Source organism: Penicillium solitum, assembly GCF_028829755.1.
Source record: "Penicillium solitum strain IBT 25940 chromosome Unknown utg000003l_segment0_segment0, whole genome shotgun sequence".
NCBI classification, from domain to species: Eukaryota; Fungi; Ascomycota; class Eurotiomycetes; order Eurotiales; family Aspergillaceae; genus Penicillium; species Penicillium solitum.
In genome coordinates this window covers 2750613-2766797 of record NW_027072123.1, presented here as the reverse complement: position 1 = coordinate 2766797, position 16185 = coordinate 2750613, and the positions used below count along the sequence as shown (strand labels likewise).

Here is a 16185-nt window from a genome sequence, read left to right as displayed (position 1 = left end):
AATAAATTCCAAATTCCACGAAACTTTATTTTGCATCAATATTTCCCACAATGACAATCAAATTCACCGTATACAGGGGCTCCAAAGATGGAATCAAACAGGCAGAGATCGAGCGGGAGGACCTCAAGCAAGACGATGTTCTAGTGCGAACCACGCATTCAGGAGTGTGCGGCACAGACGTCCATTACCAGTCAGTCGACATGAGTCTTGGTCATGAGGGAACGGGTGTGGTGGAAGCAATTGGTCCAGACGCGAAGTTCTTGAAGAAAGGCGATCGTGTGGGCTGGGGTTATGAACATGACTGCTGTGGTTTTTGCAAACAATGCCTCACTGGGTGGGAAACATTGTGCAAGGAGCGAAAAATGTACGGCTTGGCCGATCTCGATCAGGGATCTTTCGGCACCCATGCCGTCTGGCGTGAAGCCTTTTTGTTCAAGATCCCCGACAATATGAGCAACGAGGATGCGGGTCCCTTGATGTGTGGTGGATCAACTGTTTTCAACGCTCTCCATGTCGCGCAGGTTCGACCGACCGCTCGCGTTGGTATCGTTGGAGTGGGGGGTCTGGGGCATCTGGCTATCCAGTTCGCCGCAAAGATGGGCTGTCAAGTCGTGGTTTTCTCCGGCACAGACAGCAAGAAGGAGGAGGCGACGAAGCTGGGAGCCGGCGAGTTCTATGCGATCAAGGGTGTGAAGGAGTTGAAGATCAAAGCTCCTCTCGATCATCTCATTGTGACGACTAGCAGTCAGCCGGATTGGCCAATCTACTTGAATGTCATGGCCCCCGGTGGTGTCATTTCGCCTCTGTCCGTCGATTCAAACGATCTCAAAATCCCATATATGCCGCTGCTCGTGAATGGCCTTCGGATTCAAGGAGGCATCGTGGCTTCGAGACAGGTCCACAGGGATATGCTTGAATTTGCCTCATTCCACAACATCAAGCCTATCAAGATGACATTCCCTTTGACATTGGATGGCGTCAAAGAAAGCTTGAAGACACTGGAGGAAGGAAAAATGCGTTATCGTGGCGTTTTGGTGGCACCCTAGAATGTTGACATGTGGGCAAAAAACCCCATTGGGTGTTTCTGATCCAAGTGAATAATTTGGAAGTCCAAGCCTGTATATAAAAGCACAGTCAGAATGGATGCAAATGATTACATGTTTATGAATTTGAAGTTGTTGTTCATCCTTGTTCGCGTGTAGTTCGTATGTGTGTGGGGGAAAAAGTAGAAAAGCGAAAGACCAAAGGTCTTGGACACATAGCAGAGCTCAGCGAGAGAAGTAGGACTGTGGGGAGCGAGGAGACGATAGAGAGCCCTGTATCTACCGAGATGGTTTGTCTCCGAGGGCTTGTCACCTATTGATACCCAGAAACCAATAGTCGACTGATGTTTTACCATAAGTAGATCGGAAACGGAACCTACGTAGAAATGGGAAGGGCGTGGGTTATATTCAACGGCTGGAAGGTGAGGACCTTGATAGAGGGTGGATGGAGCCATCGACGTCAACCGCTTGGCAACCAATGCGACATCCAATTTTTGGAGTGAATTTTGGCAAACATATCTATCTGAATAAAAGGCCATCCCACAGGGGCTAACTTCTAGACGCAACCTGCAACAAAACCAGCTCAAAGGCGCCCCTGAATTGGTTTATCCTCCCCATCCCGAATATCGGCAGGGGGTAAGCGAGGCTCAGGCAACCCCAAGTCGCTTGCAACTTCTCGGGCCGCCCATAGTCCTGTCACGAACGCGAGAGCTAGACCCCCAGCGTACCCGAGATTACTGAAGCCGCCAGCATCGACGCCCGCGATGAGCAAACCTGGAATTCTGGATTTATCTGGGGTCAAGGCGTGCCCTTTCGTATCGATCGCGATACCGCCGTAGGTGAATGTGATACTATCGAACGTTAGATGGGAGAATTGGACCATGTAAAAGACAACCTACGACGGCTGGACCTCCATGGCATAGAAGGGACCTTCCCCATCCACCAAGGGTGTAGGGGGCGAACCGGCACGACCGATAGGTGCGTTAAGGGAAATGCTCTTGTCCCCTAAACGCACCACTCGATCATACTCCTCGATAGTACGTCTTGCTTGTACATCGTTCACACCCCACCCGTGGAGAATATCCATCAGACCATCCAATTTTGACGCACTTCCAACATTGCAGCCATGTTCGCGGGCTTTCTGCAGACGATCGATGTCCCCTGCATTAGGGAACAACGCAGTAACGCAGTGTTGGAGACGAGTTTTCTCGCTAGAATATAGAAGTATATGATCAGAATATCGCCCCAATCCCCTCTTTCTGGAAACTAACATACTTGAACAATATGAATCCACGACGCTTTTGCTGTTTGGCCAGATACTGATTGATGATTTCGTCACCAGTGGTCTCATCGGCAAATCGTTGACCTGCTTCATTTAGCAGTAGGCAATGTTTACTTTCTGTAATTTGATTAGAGATAAACGCGGAGTTGACAAGGACCTGCTCTTACGGTATTGCGCGAGTGGAAGATAATCCTTTGGATCCACGTCTTCAGCTCGAAGTGGAGCTGCCAAAAGATGACCATAGTAGGTGTTCATTCCTCTACTGGTTCCCGCACCAGACTCAATCGCCAACTTGAGTCCATCTCCCACTGATCCACGATTGGAGCGCACAAAGATATTGTCTCCGCCTTGTCCAAGATATTTGGATGTCATCCCTGGAGAGCCTTGGAAGCCCCCCGTAGCCAAAACTACCACTTTGGCTCTGACTTCGTGATATGTAGTTGGCGAATTGGGGGAGTTCCTGCAAATGACAGCGCCAATTATGCTCGATCCTGAAACCCCGGGCTCTTTCTGAATCAACTTGACCACCGACGTGTTGGTGAAAATATCGGAATGTGTCTTGCTAGACTGAATGCGCTTTCGATGGAGGTTATGAAGGTGTGGAATCTTAATTGGAAATCCAATACCTATGACTTGTCAGGGTAACCGTTCACCAATTTCCTTTTCTCTAGCCTTACCGATTGTCATGATACCGTCAAACCGGTCTGCTGTTGGCACCCCATTTTCACGCATCCACTGCACAGCAGGTAGATAATCGTTTAACCAGGCCTTCTGCAATACCGGATCTCCTTCTGGGACCCAGTTTCTCAGCTTGTTATATGTTTGTGGGGCCCAGCTGTCCGTTGATAGTATTAACAACCTCGTTTGTCCTGAAGTTTAATTCAATCACTTACAACATTCCTGCCGAATAATTTGATGAGCCACCAACATCCGCTTGCTTCTCGACAACCAATACTTTGGCTCCTGCTTCCGCTGCAAAAGCAGCGCATGCCAATCCAGACATGCCTCCTCCGCAGACGAGAACGTCGACCTCGATAGTCTTCATTGTGGGTATGGTTGATGCCAGACTAGAAATTTAAGGAGATGAAAGGATTGTTTCTTTAAACCCCATCGAATAAAGTCATTTATATTTAACATAATTATTCTGCTGTTGAATGTTGATACGTACCTACAGATGCCTCGGCGCCGGCGAATAAATTAAGTGGCCGGGTGGATACAAACATTTCCTTCATAAGTGGCGGCTGAAAGTAATTCCATGGATTAACCGCCCATGTGTACGGGCGACTAAGTATGCCAACCGTTCATATACAACAAGAATAGTTAGGTTCTTTTGAGCTGTCTTTTGAGATATCACGAGAGCGGTAAAAAAAAGCATATTCTATATAAGATACTTTTCTACATAACTATAACCTTTGACTATATAATTAGTTTCCGATCACTGGCCGGGATATACCTTCGCATACTTGTAAAGTGAGAGTGGATCTAAATTAATGCCTGGCAATATAAACCAACGAGAGAGTTATGAACCAGTGGCATACTTAGTCGCCCGTACATGTGAGTGAGGTCCAACAAGGGAACTTAGGTCTGATTCACCTTGGCTTTTCCTGTCGCATAAAGGTAGTGTTTGAGAGATACGGTAAATTTATAGAATTTGTATTAGAGTGAACTTTTTAAAGCATTCGATGTATCGATGGTTTGCATATGCTATTTGGTATACGGGAATATTGTGCTATCCTTATTTGAGAGTTTCTACCGTAGATGATTTTAAGGTCGCTATTGTACATAGAATTCAATATTCTCACTACCTCCCATTGGTATGTCGATCAAGCTCATAACGGAAGGATATTTCTCACCATGAAGCCATTCGTCAAGTGTTGAGGTGAGTTCCCCAGGCGGGCGTTGTCAAAAAGTCCATCGTATGCGCCAAATAGGTCGAGTGCAATAAATCTAAGGATAACTCTTGCGCTTTTTTATCGACATCAGCCACAGCTCGCGCAGGCGGGAAGCTCGAGATGACCAGGAGAACGAGGAAGCATGCGCTCCAAGACACTCCATCGAATCCGTGTAATTTAAAACGATTGTGCCAGCCCGTGAATTTAGCCAATGCAGCATAGTATTTGGGATCTGGACAGAGTAGATTTGTAATTGGAACGACATTGGAGGTGGATGGAGGTCGAGGCGTGTAGAGCTGCAATCTCATAGCCGAAAATTCCCCCGCAGTTTTGAAATTCCGGGGAGATTTTGATATTTATCCACTCTTTCTCTCTCCTCTTAAGTTAATCTATATATTCCGATTGATTACTTCGAGATTGTTATTATTTTGATTCTTAGAACTCCTATGCTATCATATTCTGGGGATGATATTTCCTCTGGCCAAACTCGCCCCGCCAGTGCGGTCGCGTGTGAGGCATGTCGAAAAATGAAGGTATACCCTCGAATCCCGAACCCCAAGTGATACATACTTGCTAACAAAACCCTGTAGATGAGATGCATCCGACTACAAAGGGAGCAGCAAGACGATAACTCGACAGAACCATGCCAACGATGTAAGCGCACCAACCGCGAGTGCAATATACCAGAGCCGAGAAAGCTTGGGAGAAAGCGCGGTGCGACAGGTCGCTATCAAGGATTTGAAAAAGCCTATCGGAAAATGCAGTCGGAATTAAAAAAGGCGAAAACGTCCCATACGGGCGAGAATGATGAAGTGGACAATTTCGTCCCAAGTGAAGAGCCAATTCTAGACCTCTTATTCTCCAACCACCCAGCTGAAACAACCGACTCCGCCCAAACATTACTGCGATTAGGATCTGAAGAATCTTGCGCCCCATGCTACAACTCGGCTGTGCCAACTGTACAAGATGATGGACCGTTAGCAAATCTTGTCTCTCCTGTATTCCGCAGCGGCGAACTCTCCCAATCCAACCGCGAACCAATTAGTAATCCTTTGGCCTTGCTGGCAGATGCCACCGATGCCGCCCAGGCCTTAGAGTTGCACTCAATATCTGCTAACCTTTTACCGGGAACGAATGAACCATCTTCTGCGGCGCACTCGTCAGCCAGCCAGTCAATCGGCCGTCAACTACTTCATCGACCAGGTTACGTGTCACTTGGCTTAAAACTGGACAGGGATACTCTTGAAGCAGGAATCGATACCCTGGTCGGTCCTTTCGAGCACCCATACCGTTACTCGAACTATTTCAAATCGTCTCCACAGGTTCCTCTACGCGATGTTGGCCCCGATGTTGACCCAGTGGACCTTGGTCTGGTGACCATGGATGAGGCCTGTTATTTGTTTCCAGTGTAAGCCAATATATTAGCTGCTCTGTCGATCTACACGCGCTGATCAATTTTAGATATTTCGTCCGCTTGCATCCAGTCAATGGAATCCTCGACCCGATGCTTCACACTCCGGATTTCGTGCGTTCACGATCGGCCCTTTTGTTCACCTGGATACTGGCTCTAACTGCGCAATTTGATCATGGGTCAGCATCAGTCGCTAAACGATTACGCCTTCATGGCGAAAAGCTCTCGAAACACGTTCATACCTGTGGATATAAATCGGTTGAAATCGTTCAAGGCTACTATATCTCATTACTATCAGCCACTCCCGCAGAGACACTGGCACAGGAGCGTTCGTGGCTCTACACAATGTACGCCTTTGGTGTAGCAGCCGAGCTGGGTCTAGACCAGGATTCCCGTGCCAAAGATGCGGTCCCTCTGAACTCGATCAATGCTTCCTATTCTAGAAACCAGGATCCAGTCTCTACACCACTCCCGGGAAACAACTCGTCACGTTTATTGCTAGAGTATCCCTCAAAAGATCCGACCGAAAATCAACGCATGGCGCGAAACCGCGAGAGAACCTGGCTGAGGATTCTGCTATGGGAGCGCGCAAGCAGTGCAGCCTGTGGTAGAATACACACTTTCCCGGAAACAGACTTGACACAAAGTGTCGACAGCTGGTGGCTCCACCACCTAGCGGATCCCACAGATAAGCACACATGTGCGTTCATCGCCCTACGACGCATTCTAGCATCATTACAAAATGAACTAAGACGTCAAGCTCATTTAACACACGTCGATCCCCATTGGGTGCGAGAAATGGTTGATACAAGTTTAAGGCCCTGGTGTGACCGTTGGTTATCATATCCAATGCCCAATTTAATCACATCGCCGTCTGAAAAGCTGTCTAATATTTTCCTTCATTATGTTTATCTCCACGGAAGGCTTTGGACCTTGTCATTTGCCCTTCACGGTTCCATAAGTGGGGACCAAAATATGGAGGCAATCCGAGCGGATTGCTTCGAGGCTGCAGTTAATTCTTGCGAGCTCGCCGTGCGCGATTTGCATGATATTGGAGAGCCATTGTATTGCATGTTGGCTCCGACTTGGGCTATGATATCATATGCCGCAGTGTTGGCTTTGAAGCTATTCCCCGCCTTGTATGGATCCCGCGTCGGAAATGACGTGGAACTTCTTGCTCTACTTAGCCAAGTTGCCATTCAACTAGAGCGTGCAGGTACAACCCCATCGCATCGATTTGGAATTGCTGCATTGCTTGGACAGCACCTCATGATGATCCTAAAAGCTAGAGCAGCGGGACTGAAATGCTCGAATCAACTTGGTCAGACTAGAGTAGATGCGTCCTACACCAGCACGGGTTTTGATGACGGAGCGAGACAATTTATGCCACAGCAGGCCCCCAATTCGAAACCATATGAGGCTCTCATCTCAGATTACGATCCGTTCTTGACTACAGCTTCAATGCCTACTCAGGAGGATTTAACTGGCGAAGGATTTGCTGAATTCTTCCGGGAAATGTTCGGGCCCGGATTTGGAGGTGTCTTTTGACAAATTTGGCAAAAGGAAACTTGAGAAGGACAGCTATTGCTCATGAAATTTTAGCGTCTAATGACCACCATACATCTCTTGCTTCCATAAATTCTTTATTGCCCAGCCAAATGAGCATTGAGTTTACAAGAGCCATTGTAAATTATATGGGGTTTCATGTGTTTTCCTATTAATATGAATCAATCGACATTTGAATCTTCTGGTTCGTTTTATAATAAAATGGTAAGCTTTAATATAGAGGGTCGAGTATCCCCACTCGGTGCATTCTTTAATGCACCGGTTTGTGGAGGTGGCGTGAAGTGGCGTCAACATTTCGGGTATTCGATCATCCTTTTGTTGTATTAATGGAACCAATACCCCCAAAGTGAAAGGATATAAGCTACCAAATCTGGAATTATGACAGTTTCTTGGCCTCCATATAAAGCAAATCCATTGGGTATCGCCACGTTGTCCCTTGGGAACTGGCGAGAGCATCGTTTAGAACCACGACTGAGGGCCGCGGCGAACTCGGGATATGAATGGATCGACCTGTTTGACGAGTGTTGGGCTGCGTACCTGGAAGAACATGGATTGCCGGGAGACCAACTTTGGGAACCGACTGCAGAGAATCTACAGGTTGCTCGGAAATTGGCTCGTGTTGTCAAATCGTTAGGAATGCGGGTTGCTTGCACCCAGCCTCTTCGGAAAATCGAGGGAATCAAAGATCCAGCCGAACGCCAGGCTGCCTTCGATCTGGTTGCCAAGTGAGATATACCTTACCCCGATGACGAAATAGCGGGAACCCGGTCATGAAGTCTGAACTAACTTACTACCATAGACGATTTCCATTTATGCGCGCCTTTGACACTGATCTTGTCTTTATGTGTGCGAACATCCGCACGGACGAGGGGGTGACATCTGATCTCAAGACGGTCGCGAGGGACCTCGCAGAACTGGGCGACATGGCGGCTGCCTACGCAAAGGCCGATGGTGGGCGCATGTTGAAGATTGGGTACGAGGGCCTATCTTGGGCAACTCGAAATACATGGTCAGCCTCATGGGAAGCTGTGCGATTTGCCAACCGCCCTAACGTTGGCCTGATCGTGGATGCCTTCAATATCCTCGCCGTCGAGTTTGCTGATCCGTACAATGTTGCTGGCCACGGGCGGATCTACCCAACCTTGGAGGAATCTCTGGATGTTCTTACCGGATCACTCGCGTCATTAGTGTCGACGGTACCAGGTGATCGGATATTCTTCTTCCAGTGCGGCGATGCAGAGTTGATGAACCCAACAACTTTCCTCCCTCCAACTGACCCGGAAACACCTGCATTGCTCCCATGGTCGCGAAGCCATCGGCTGTATCCTCTTGAGAAGTCTAGAGGTGCGTATATGCCGGTTGAGCTTGTCACAGCTGCTGTGCTTGCCACCGGGTACCAAGGCCCAGTCTCGCTTGAGGTGTTCAATGCATCACTGAATCAACCAGGACAAATGATTCCGACAGAACATGCTGCCAGAGGAATCAATGGTCTTCGCCTCTTGTGTGAAACTGCAAAGTCCATTCCAGCCTTTTGGCAAAGCCACGGTGAACGTAGGAATGCTATCGCACAAGTAGTGCATCGGCTCCAGTTAGATGAACACAAGCATAAGCTATGAAGAACACGTATATTTTGATCACTGCCGAATCTGAAAGTAATCGAGTGTATGTCCGTATTGGACTTGAGAGCCCTCTTTTCCTCTAGTATCACTGTTACATCTAATGGCCACTGTTTGTGTGGTAAGTACATAGCAATCATCTTTGTTTTTTTTTTTAAAAAAAAAAAAAAAAATCAATATTTCTTAGTTTATATTTGAAGAATCAAAGAATCAATTGCTACATTCCCTGAACTGGAGCTCGGCGTCTCCCGCAAGGTATCTGCCCCGCACGCGGGCGATCACCTCATATTAATCAGCTTGACGTTGACATCCACCCCCTCACCCCCGCCATTTCCAAAATCGCAACTTCTCTTCCATATCTCTCTTCTCTTAATATCCACATTCGTCTCAATATGACTACACTCAAGTCCGGCGATTCGTTCCCTAGCGACGTGGTCTTCCAGTATGTAAACCCCAAACCCCCGCAAAGAATGACGCTGATCTCTCTCCAGGTACATTCCATGGAACGAGGAAAGTGGTGAAATTACCTCCTGCGGTATCCCCATCAACTACAATGCCTCGCAGGAGTGGGCCAACAAGAAGGTCGTCTTGTTCTCCGTTCCCGGTAAGTTTATGTCGATGTTACCCTCTAGCTAAAGTGCTGACGTGTGAACCAAGGTGCTTTCACCCCAACCTGTTCCGTCAGCCACGTGCCAGGATATATCCAGAACCTGCCCAAGCTCCGTGAGAAGGGTGTCGACATTGTCGCGGTCGTTGCTTTCAACGATCCATTCGTGATGAGTGCCTGGGGCAAGGCGAACGGAGTTCGCGGGGATGACATCGTGAGCACAACCCCACTTTCCACGTTTCTGTGACTAGTATTGATTTATATGAATAGCTTTTCCTCTCGGATCCCGATGCCAAGTTTTCCAAGAGCATTGGTTGGGCCGATGAGGCGTCTGGCCGTACAGGCCGTTATGCGATCGTTATCGATCACGGTAAGGTCAGCTATGCCCAAATTGAGACCGAGAGGGGTGTTGTCAAGGTACGTAATTTCATTCTCCGTTTCCGCTCCTTCTGGTGACTAACAGCTCAATTTGTCTATAGAAATCCGGCGCCGATGCGGTTCTTGCTTCCCTTTAAATACACAAACTATAGAATACTCTCGGATCATTCCAAATCCAATTCCAAATGTCCTTTAGAAGCATGTTTCTTTGTGAAATACGGGCCCTCCTACGGAGGTATACAAGATGCAGCTTTAATCACTACATATCTACGGTCTGAATCAGTGTACTTCGTTAATAATGATTCCATAATACCTATCCAGAACTTGAATTGAAAACGAAGAGCGGGAGGTCTATTCAATCATCTAAGAAATTCCAAATCTAGCGAGAAACAATTGCGAAGAAGCAAAAGGTAGATCTATATAATGCAAAGCGTTCAGGTGGTATCGTCAAATAAAATGCTGGGAAATGCAAGCCCGAAGGTTGCTAACCAATGGGGAGAGTCAAGTATGCGACAGAACACGGTCGTGAAGATGCAACTCCAAACCAGCATTGACACAGTCTATATGCAAAGGCTCGGCAGCTTGATATATTTTGTCCTTGATCACAGCTTCAAGTACCTCAGGTCCAGAGCTGGCAACCTGACCATCGTCATCCGACGGGACGTTTTGGAACGCACCCTCGATATCGACACGCTTGAGTTTAGGGAAACGAGTCCGACGACTTTTTATCACGGGTTGTAATTGGGAAACCAACATTCCCAAATATCGCTCCTCACATCCTTCAATGTAAAGAGTCTCAAGCGACGATGGGAGACATTCCATAAGAGGTGTGGTCGGTTCGTTCTGGTATCGAATATCCAAAAGATTTGGCAGTCTCACGCGCACTTCTTTCAAGGCAGTGAAATCAACAAGGGAACCAAACCACTCGTCGTGGGATTGATTCAACCCAGCAGCGGTGAACGGGTAGTGGCTGCCATAGTGGTCCAGCCACAATGTTTGCAGGCTCTTTTTGCTATGGGTCAGAGAGCGATAGAAGGCGGATGGCTGGTAGCCGTGCGAAAGAACATGCGAATCCGAGTGCTGGTATTTAAATGACTTCAGGTCGGCGCATGAGCTAACCAACGTCTCCATGCCATGGTTCCCACTACTTGCACGTAAATCAATATCGGTGATCGAGGAGAATCCAAGGCGTGGCTTTTCATCATCCGTGGGTTCCTCGGAGAGTGGAGTGGGGGAGCTAGGGTCCACTACCGAGTTGGCTGTGATAGCACGGACAGATGGTAGTTGGAAAAATGGTAGGAGCAATGTTGATGATAGTTGAGTCTCAGCTCCAGCGGCATCCAGGTGCTCGCTGTGATCGAGATCTTCCCGGTGATGCAACGAGACCTCACGTAGGTGCCGGAAGGCTGGTTGGACGGAAAATGGCTGTTTGCAATCCACGGCCCTTTGCATGATCCGGTCCAAATATGGAGAGTTTGTCGTATAGGCCAATGAAAGTTTCTTGAGCTGACTCAACAATGGGAGAATGAGCGCAACCCAGGCGTCAGCAATGCCCTGTTCGAGGCGCTGGGCCCATTGATCACTTTCGAGCGTTGAGCATGATACATCATCCAGCCATGCCCTTAAAGATGTCGAAGTCTGAATTTGGTTGCAGTCGTCTTCCGATACGCTTTTCGCATGCCAGTCTGTTAGGTCCAGCTCCCGAACGGCCCGCGCCAGCGCAGGTCGTTCCAGTATGGCATGCAGGAACGAATTTGCATCTTGCCAATGGTTGATAGACGCCTTTCGATATACCAGTTGGAGGAAAAGATCGTGAAAGTGACGGGAGACAAAAATGAGATTCCGTCGGTCTTCTTTATGTTCCAGTTGCTCTCCTACCAAGAGAAGTACGTCATTGGGCAGCGCCAGCTCCATGGTAGCACATTCGAATAACTTCAACAAATTAAGCTTAACAATGATAAGTGCAGATGGAAATCGCGGGAAAATAGTGAAAGAAAGAACCACAAAATCGATTACAGATCAAATGAAGCACTATTTAAGATCAAATTTCTATTATCGTAGATTTGGCCACCGCTGGAAGATCAAACTTTGATCCGATCCGGCCAATTGTTGGGGCGCCATGCCTCCGGTGGATCTATATCCGGACGCTCTGAGAGGCTGCAAATTGTTCGTTTCCACTTTCGAAGAAAAATTTCAACATCCTAAACCCGACACAGTCGCGTTTGTCTGACGGTTTGCCGTTTTCTCGGATTCTAATTCCGACTATATTCATAAATATGAAGGAAATGATTGTATCCAGTTCTCTGCGGAATCTCCCGAATTTCATGTGGATAGGTGGGGGTGTTTAGGCCTGAGGGGCAGAGATTGACAGTCGAAGTGCCACTTAGGTGCATGTGCAGTTATTGCGACGATACTCCGTAGTGAATATGGTGTTCGAAAGTCGTGGAGTCATGGCGTTATCTGGTACAGACAGTTATCCTTCACGTCGCTTCAGAGTGATAAAAGTCCACCGAAAACAGCAACGAAGATATTAAATGGATATAGAGTAGCACGAGAATACAAAAACCGACGATAATGAAGGTGGATCAGCTTGAGTGGGCTTGCGGGTGATAGTGGAGCGAGAAAGCTGGAGATCGACCTTAGACATGGGACAATGTTGGACTTGGAAGCACAAGAGCAAGACCAGGGCGGATTGTCGAAAATCCCAGAGTCTCTCCGACTAGACCATGTTAGTGACAAATTTCGCACGCAATTACTATCAACACACGATGTCCGGTGCACCTCACTAGCTTTGTTGACCAACGGACCATCTTCCGGAGATTTCAACGTTAATATCCGCTCCCGCGGATGCCGCCAGTTTCATAAACGACCGTCTGACCTGGACACGTGGCTGATCGGTGTACTATGAGTTCATATAGGGTTCGTAGTGGAAGTACTGCGCACTCGTACCCCTTGGTCAACGTCGCACCAGCAAAGGGCTTTAGATTGACCCCAGTCTCTTTTCAGTGACAAAAGTACTTCAATCTTAATCCCCAGACCTCCAAGGAATTACTCCATTCGAAAATCCATCGTGAAAGCACAGCACAGGCGATGTATCCATCTCTCCACGAGGACGGAATATAGTCATTGCCTTGGTACGATGGAATGGGAGAGATAGGTGTCCGTCATAGGGTCCAGACAACGTCGGGAATTATGTGGAAATTATAAGCTCAGAATACAGCAGAGCAGGCTTTGCGGTCAATTCAAACCGGTGGCAACACTTGTAGCGGCGGCTGTATCCGATATGCCTTGGAACATCTATGCTTCGACATCTATGAACCACAATTGGAGAGCAGAAATCACAACAACAATCTCCCAATTTTCTCCCATGGTATCAGTCAACCCAGCGCCCATGAAGGCGAATCGAAACCCTTTCGTCATGCTCCAAGAAGCGTTGTGTGCGATGAGAGCCACAATCTCTAATCCATCGCTTGTATAACCCCGGGGGCGTTCTTTTCTGCTCCCGGCTACATTGCTCACCGGTCCTGTCAGCCGCACCAATTTCCATCCATATGAAAAACCGGCAAGTTCTTTGATTTCATTGCCATGGCTCTTACGCCACTCAAATCTCTCCCGTGTTATTCCTTTCGGACCTACGGATGTTTCGAACATATGGCTAGGTGAAAAGTGCTTCAACGGTCCGCCGGGAACGACCTCGACGATGGAGTCTTGACGTTGAGACCCTGGACGAGGCGGGAGTGTGATTGCGACAGGTCTGCTCCTTCCCCACCTGTCACTTTGAGCTGTTGCCATTACAGGGTGCTTGTTAGTTGGACCATCGTGTAACACGATCGTGGGTTTGTTATTGAAAACAGTCGCGGGGATTGACACCGCGTATAGCTTTTCATCCGCGGTCGGTCCAAGGTGGAAAGTGGTTGTAATTTTCGATTGAAAGTACCCATTCATGGTGGGCGGAAATTTGGCCGTTGCTGATGTATTGGTAGATCCACATGCAGTATAGGACGGTATCTCATATTGGGGGGCGGCGTGAGCCGCAGACTGCGTGTCGTCCTCCGTGTAAGGTGGTGGTAAACCGTCAAGTGGATGACTTTGGTTTGAAAGAGACGGTAAATCGGTCGCTGTGCCCATTATGTGAAATTCGCGGAGAGAAGGGGGGAAACGAAGAAACCTTGGAAATGAGAATTCGCGGGATGTAGCCCCCCCACATTTTGACCCCCAACGCCACAGGCGTCAGACTTCCCGATATTGTCCCAAGGGATCACTTGTTAAATTGGTGTCGTTTTCACCAATTATAAGATTTATATTCTCTATGTATTAGCGACGGGGTTAGGGGTGTCGTTTTACACTGTTTCGATGCTACCTGACCGGTAACTTCAACTCGATTTTTTCTTGCATCCATGGATATGGCCATTATGTGTTTGTCAAGTATTTTGCCTTTATTGGAACCGAAGGTTCAATGTTGCGTTTGTAAGGGGAAAGAGACTATTCACTATTTTTCCTGACAACCATGTCCCTTAAAGATAAAATGTGTATGGAGTAAAAAACCCCTTTGTAGCGAAGATTCGGACTCAATGGAGCTCCCACATGCACCTGATATATTTATTTACCTGGAAGCATGGACCCAGGAGCATCATGTGCAGGCATTTTGCGGGGAATGCAACCCTATTAACTCCATCTCGTAGAAATGTTACAATAATATATCCGATATTTGGACCACGACACCGCTGGTTAGATGTCGTATTTGGCCTCAAAGCCAAAGGATGCCTTATGATTCATTCCTTGAAAATTGATCTGCACAAGAAACATCCGACCACGGTTTAAGCAAGGGCTGGTTCCCAAGGTTACATCAAACATCCAGGATCCGATCAAATAATTGGTTTCATGGATATTGTAACCAGTCATTTGTGAACTTATGGACCAACCTATGAGCCACTCCTATGAGGAGGGTAAACCTGTAGATAATGACCAAGGTCAGTACAACTATCAAGGACCGTGCATAGTTGACTCATTTTTTGTCCGTGCGTCTATACTCCGTATTAACCTAACAGCTACCACGGCCTTACCTCAGCGGTTTAGTTTATTCGAAGTATTGCTTGACGGCTATCACAATTCGTTCCGGAGTATCTATTTTCAGTGATTATAGCGCACAACACCGGTCCTACTGGACAATGAACCATTTTTCTCACATAAGATAAATGCGCCACTGTCAGGGTGATCGTCAAAGCGCAGCCTTGCAAAGCTTGTGAAGTGTAAAACATTGATCAAATCCATAATCTCTCAATAAAAGATTGTCAGTGCGAGTGGCCAGGTCTTCCAGGACAAAATAATCCATGATGAAGATAGAGCTAGAGTGCCATAGGCATAATGGCGTCAGCTATGTGCTAGGCTTGGGGCACGGCCCTAGGTGAAGCTAGCAAATTTCAGGGGAAGATTCAAGCAGTTGGTTAAACACATTTTATCGGTCCGATTGTTCACAATCTGGACTGCAGGGATTCTCAGCCTCGGAGCAACATTGTAAGTTGCAAATGATATGGTGGATCACATTTTAGTACCGGCTAGTAAGCGAGCCGGAATCAGTTGTAAGGGGCACAGGGCGGGAAATGACACCAAGAAGCATACACCTCAGGCAGGTGAAATTGATACATTGTTACCGATTGTAGCTCCTACAAGGGGTTCTTCCTGCGTCGTTGACGGCTGTGGTAGGATAAAGAAATCGAGTTTTAAACGACCTAATCTTGGTGGTCAGCAATTGACGTGAGCAAACAGCCCCTTTGTTTCCAGCTTTTATTCCGAGAGCGAAAGTCTGGTGTGGCATGTTTGAACCTGGTAAGCGTAGCCTTGATGGCTCACTTGGCACCTTAATTTGCGGCTTCGCAGGGTGCGCACTCAATCCTCCAGCCCCAACCGCAATGTGGCGCTTTACAGGTGTGCTAAGAGACTAGCTATGCCACCTGGGGTTTGGCAGAGCCCCTGGGTAGAAATGGCCCAAGGGTGGTGAGCCAGTCAGTTGGTATGGGAATTTGCTTCCAGAGTGTCGTGTGTGCTAGTCGGGTCGTACCATGGACACGAGTGTTTCTTGGTTGGACAAACAGGCTCTGATGGTGTTGTTTTATGGATGTGCCGTGTTACCGAATCATAACGGGAGAGGCGTGTTGCCAAGGAGAACTGACCGCCATCGTCCGCGGGTCCGAGGTAATTCAAGCCTCTCGTAAGCCAATTTTGCAACTTCGACATCAACGCAGAACGGCTGCTGACCCTCATTATGATGATGCTTGGTTATTGATCCTCCATGGTGGAAAGTTGGTTTTGTATTTTATCTGTTCTGTTCTTTGTTTCGTTGCTAAAGGAGGGGGAACCAGCCATGGGTGTCCCTTCCACCAAGACCCTTGA

The 16185-nt window shown here is 47.7% G+C and overlaps 8 protein-coding genes across 8 annotated transcripts; 5 read left to right on the top strand and 3 right to left on the bottom strand.

Moving 5' to 3' along the window:
* Positions 1 to 50: 50 nt before the first annotated feature.
* On the top strand, positions 51 to 1046 carry N7455_004977 (NAD(P)-dependent alcohol dehydrogenase; the record flags this gene model as incomplete). The annotated part of the gene is made up of 1 exon (XM_040957575.2): positions 51 to 1046. The coding sequence occupies one exon, from the start codon at positions 51 to 53 to the stop codon at positions 1044 to 1046; it is 996 nt and encodes a 331-aa protein (XP_040811921.2).
* A 580-nt stretch (positions 1047 to 1626) lies between these two features.
* Positions 1627 to 3370, bottom strand: N7455_004976 (uncharacterized protein; the record flags this gene model as incomplete). Its single annotated transcript, XM_040957572.2, has 6 exons — positions 1627 to 1894; positions 1943 to 2254; positions 2319 to 2442; positions 2493 to 2951; positions 3003 to 3160; positions 3219 to 3370. 6 exons carry the CDS (start codon positions 3368 to 3370, stop codon positions 1627 to 1629), a joined length of 1473 nt encoding a protein of 490 aa, XP_040811964.1.
* Positions 3371 to 4744: 1374 nt separating this feature from the next.
* N7455_004975 (fungal specific transcription factor domain-containing protein) lies at positions 4745 to 7176 on the top strand (the record flags this gene model as incomplete). The annotated part of the gene is made up of 3 exons (XM_040962492.2): positions 4745 to 4750; positions 4808 to 5625; positions 5679 to 7176. The coding sequence occupies 3 exons, from the start codon at positions 4745 to 4747 to the stop codon at positions 7174 to 7176; spliced, it is 2322 nt and encodes a 773-aa protein (XP_040807059.2).
* A 396-nt stretch (positions 7177 to 7572) lies between these two features.
* N7455_004974 (sugar phosphate isomerase/epimerase family protein) lies at positions 7573 to 8810 on the top strand (the record flags this gene model as incomplete). The annotated part of the gene is made up of 2 exons (XM_040962497.2): positions 7573 to 7919; positions 7994 to 8810. 2 exons carry the CDS (start codon positions 7573 to 7575, stop codon positions 8808 to 8810), a joined length of 1164 nt encoding a protein of 387 aa, XP_040807067.1.
* A 392-nt stretch (positions 8811 to 9202) lies between these two features.
* N7455_004973 (peroxiredoxin family protein) lies at positions 9203 to 9932 on the top strand (the record flags this gene model as incomplete). Its single annotated transcript, XM_040962491.2, has 5 exons — positions 9203 to 9252; positions 9302 to 9414; positions 9468 to 9631; positions 9688 to 9834; positions 9897 to 9932. The coding sequence occupies 5 exons, from the start codon at positions 9203 to 9205 to the stop codon at positions 9930 to 9932; spliced, it is 510 nt and encodes a 169-aa protein (XP_040807066.1).
* Positions 9933 to 10296: 364 nt separating this feature from the next.
* On the bottom strand, positions 10297 to 11709 carry N7455_004972 (uncharacterized protein; the record flags this gene model as incomplete). The annotated part of the gene is made up of 1 exon (XM_040962495.2): positions 10297 to 11709. One exon carries the CDS (start codon positions 11707 to 11709, stop codon positions 10297 to 10299), a length of 1413 nt encoding a protein of 470 aa, XP_040807061.2.
* A 739-nt stretch (positions 11710 to 12448) lies between these two features.
* On the top strand, positions 12449 to 12703 carry N7455_004971 (uncharacterized protein; the record flags this gene model as incomplete). Its single annotated transcript, XM_065604925.1, has 1 exon — positions 12449 to 12703. The coding sequence occupies one exon, from the start codon at positions 12449 to 12451 to the stop codon at positions 12701 to 12703; it is 255 nt and encodes an 84-aa protein (XP_065461825.1).
* A 389-nt stretch (positions 12704 to 13092) lies between these two features.
* Positions 13093 to 13923, bottom strand: N7455_004970 (uncharacterized protein; the record flags this gene model as incomplete). The annotated part of the gene is made up of 1 exon (XM_040962489.2): positions 13093 to 13923. One exon carries the CDS (start codon positions 13921 to 13923, stop codon positions 13093 to 13095), a length of 831 nt encoding a protein of 276 aa, XP_040807064.2.
* Positions 13924 to 16185: the final 2262 nt, after the last annotated feature.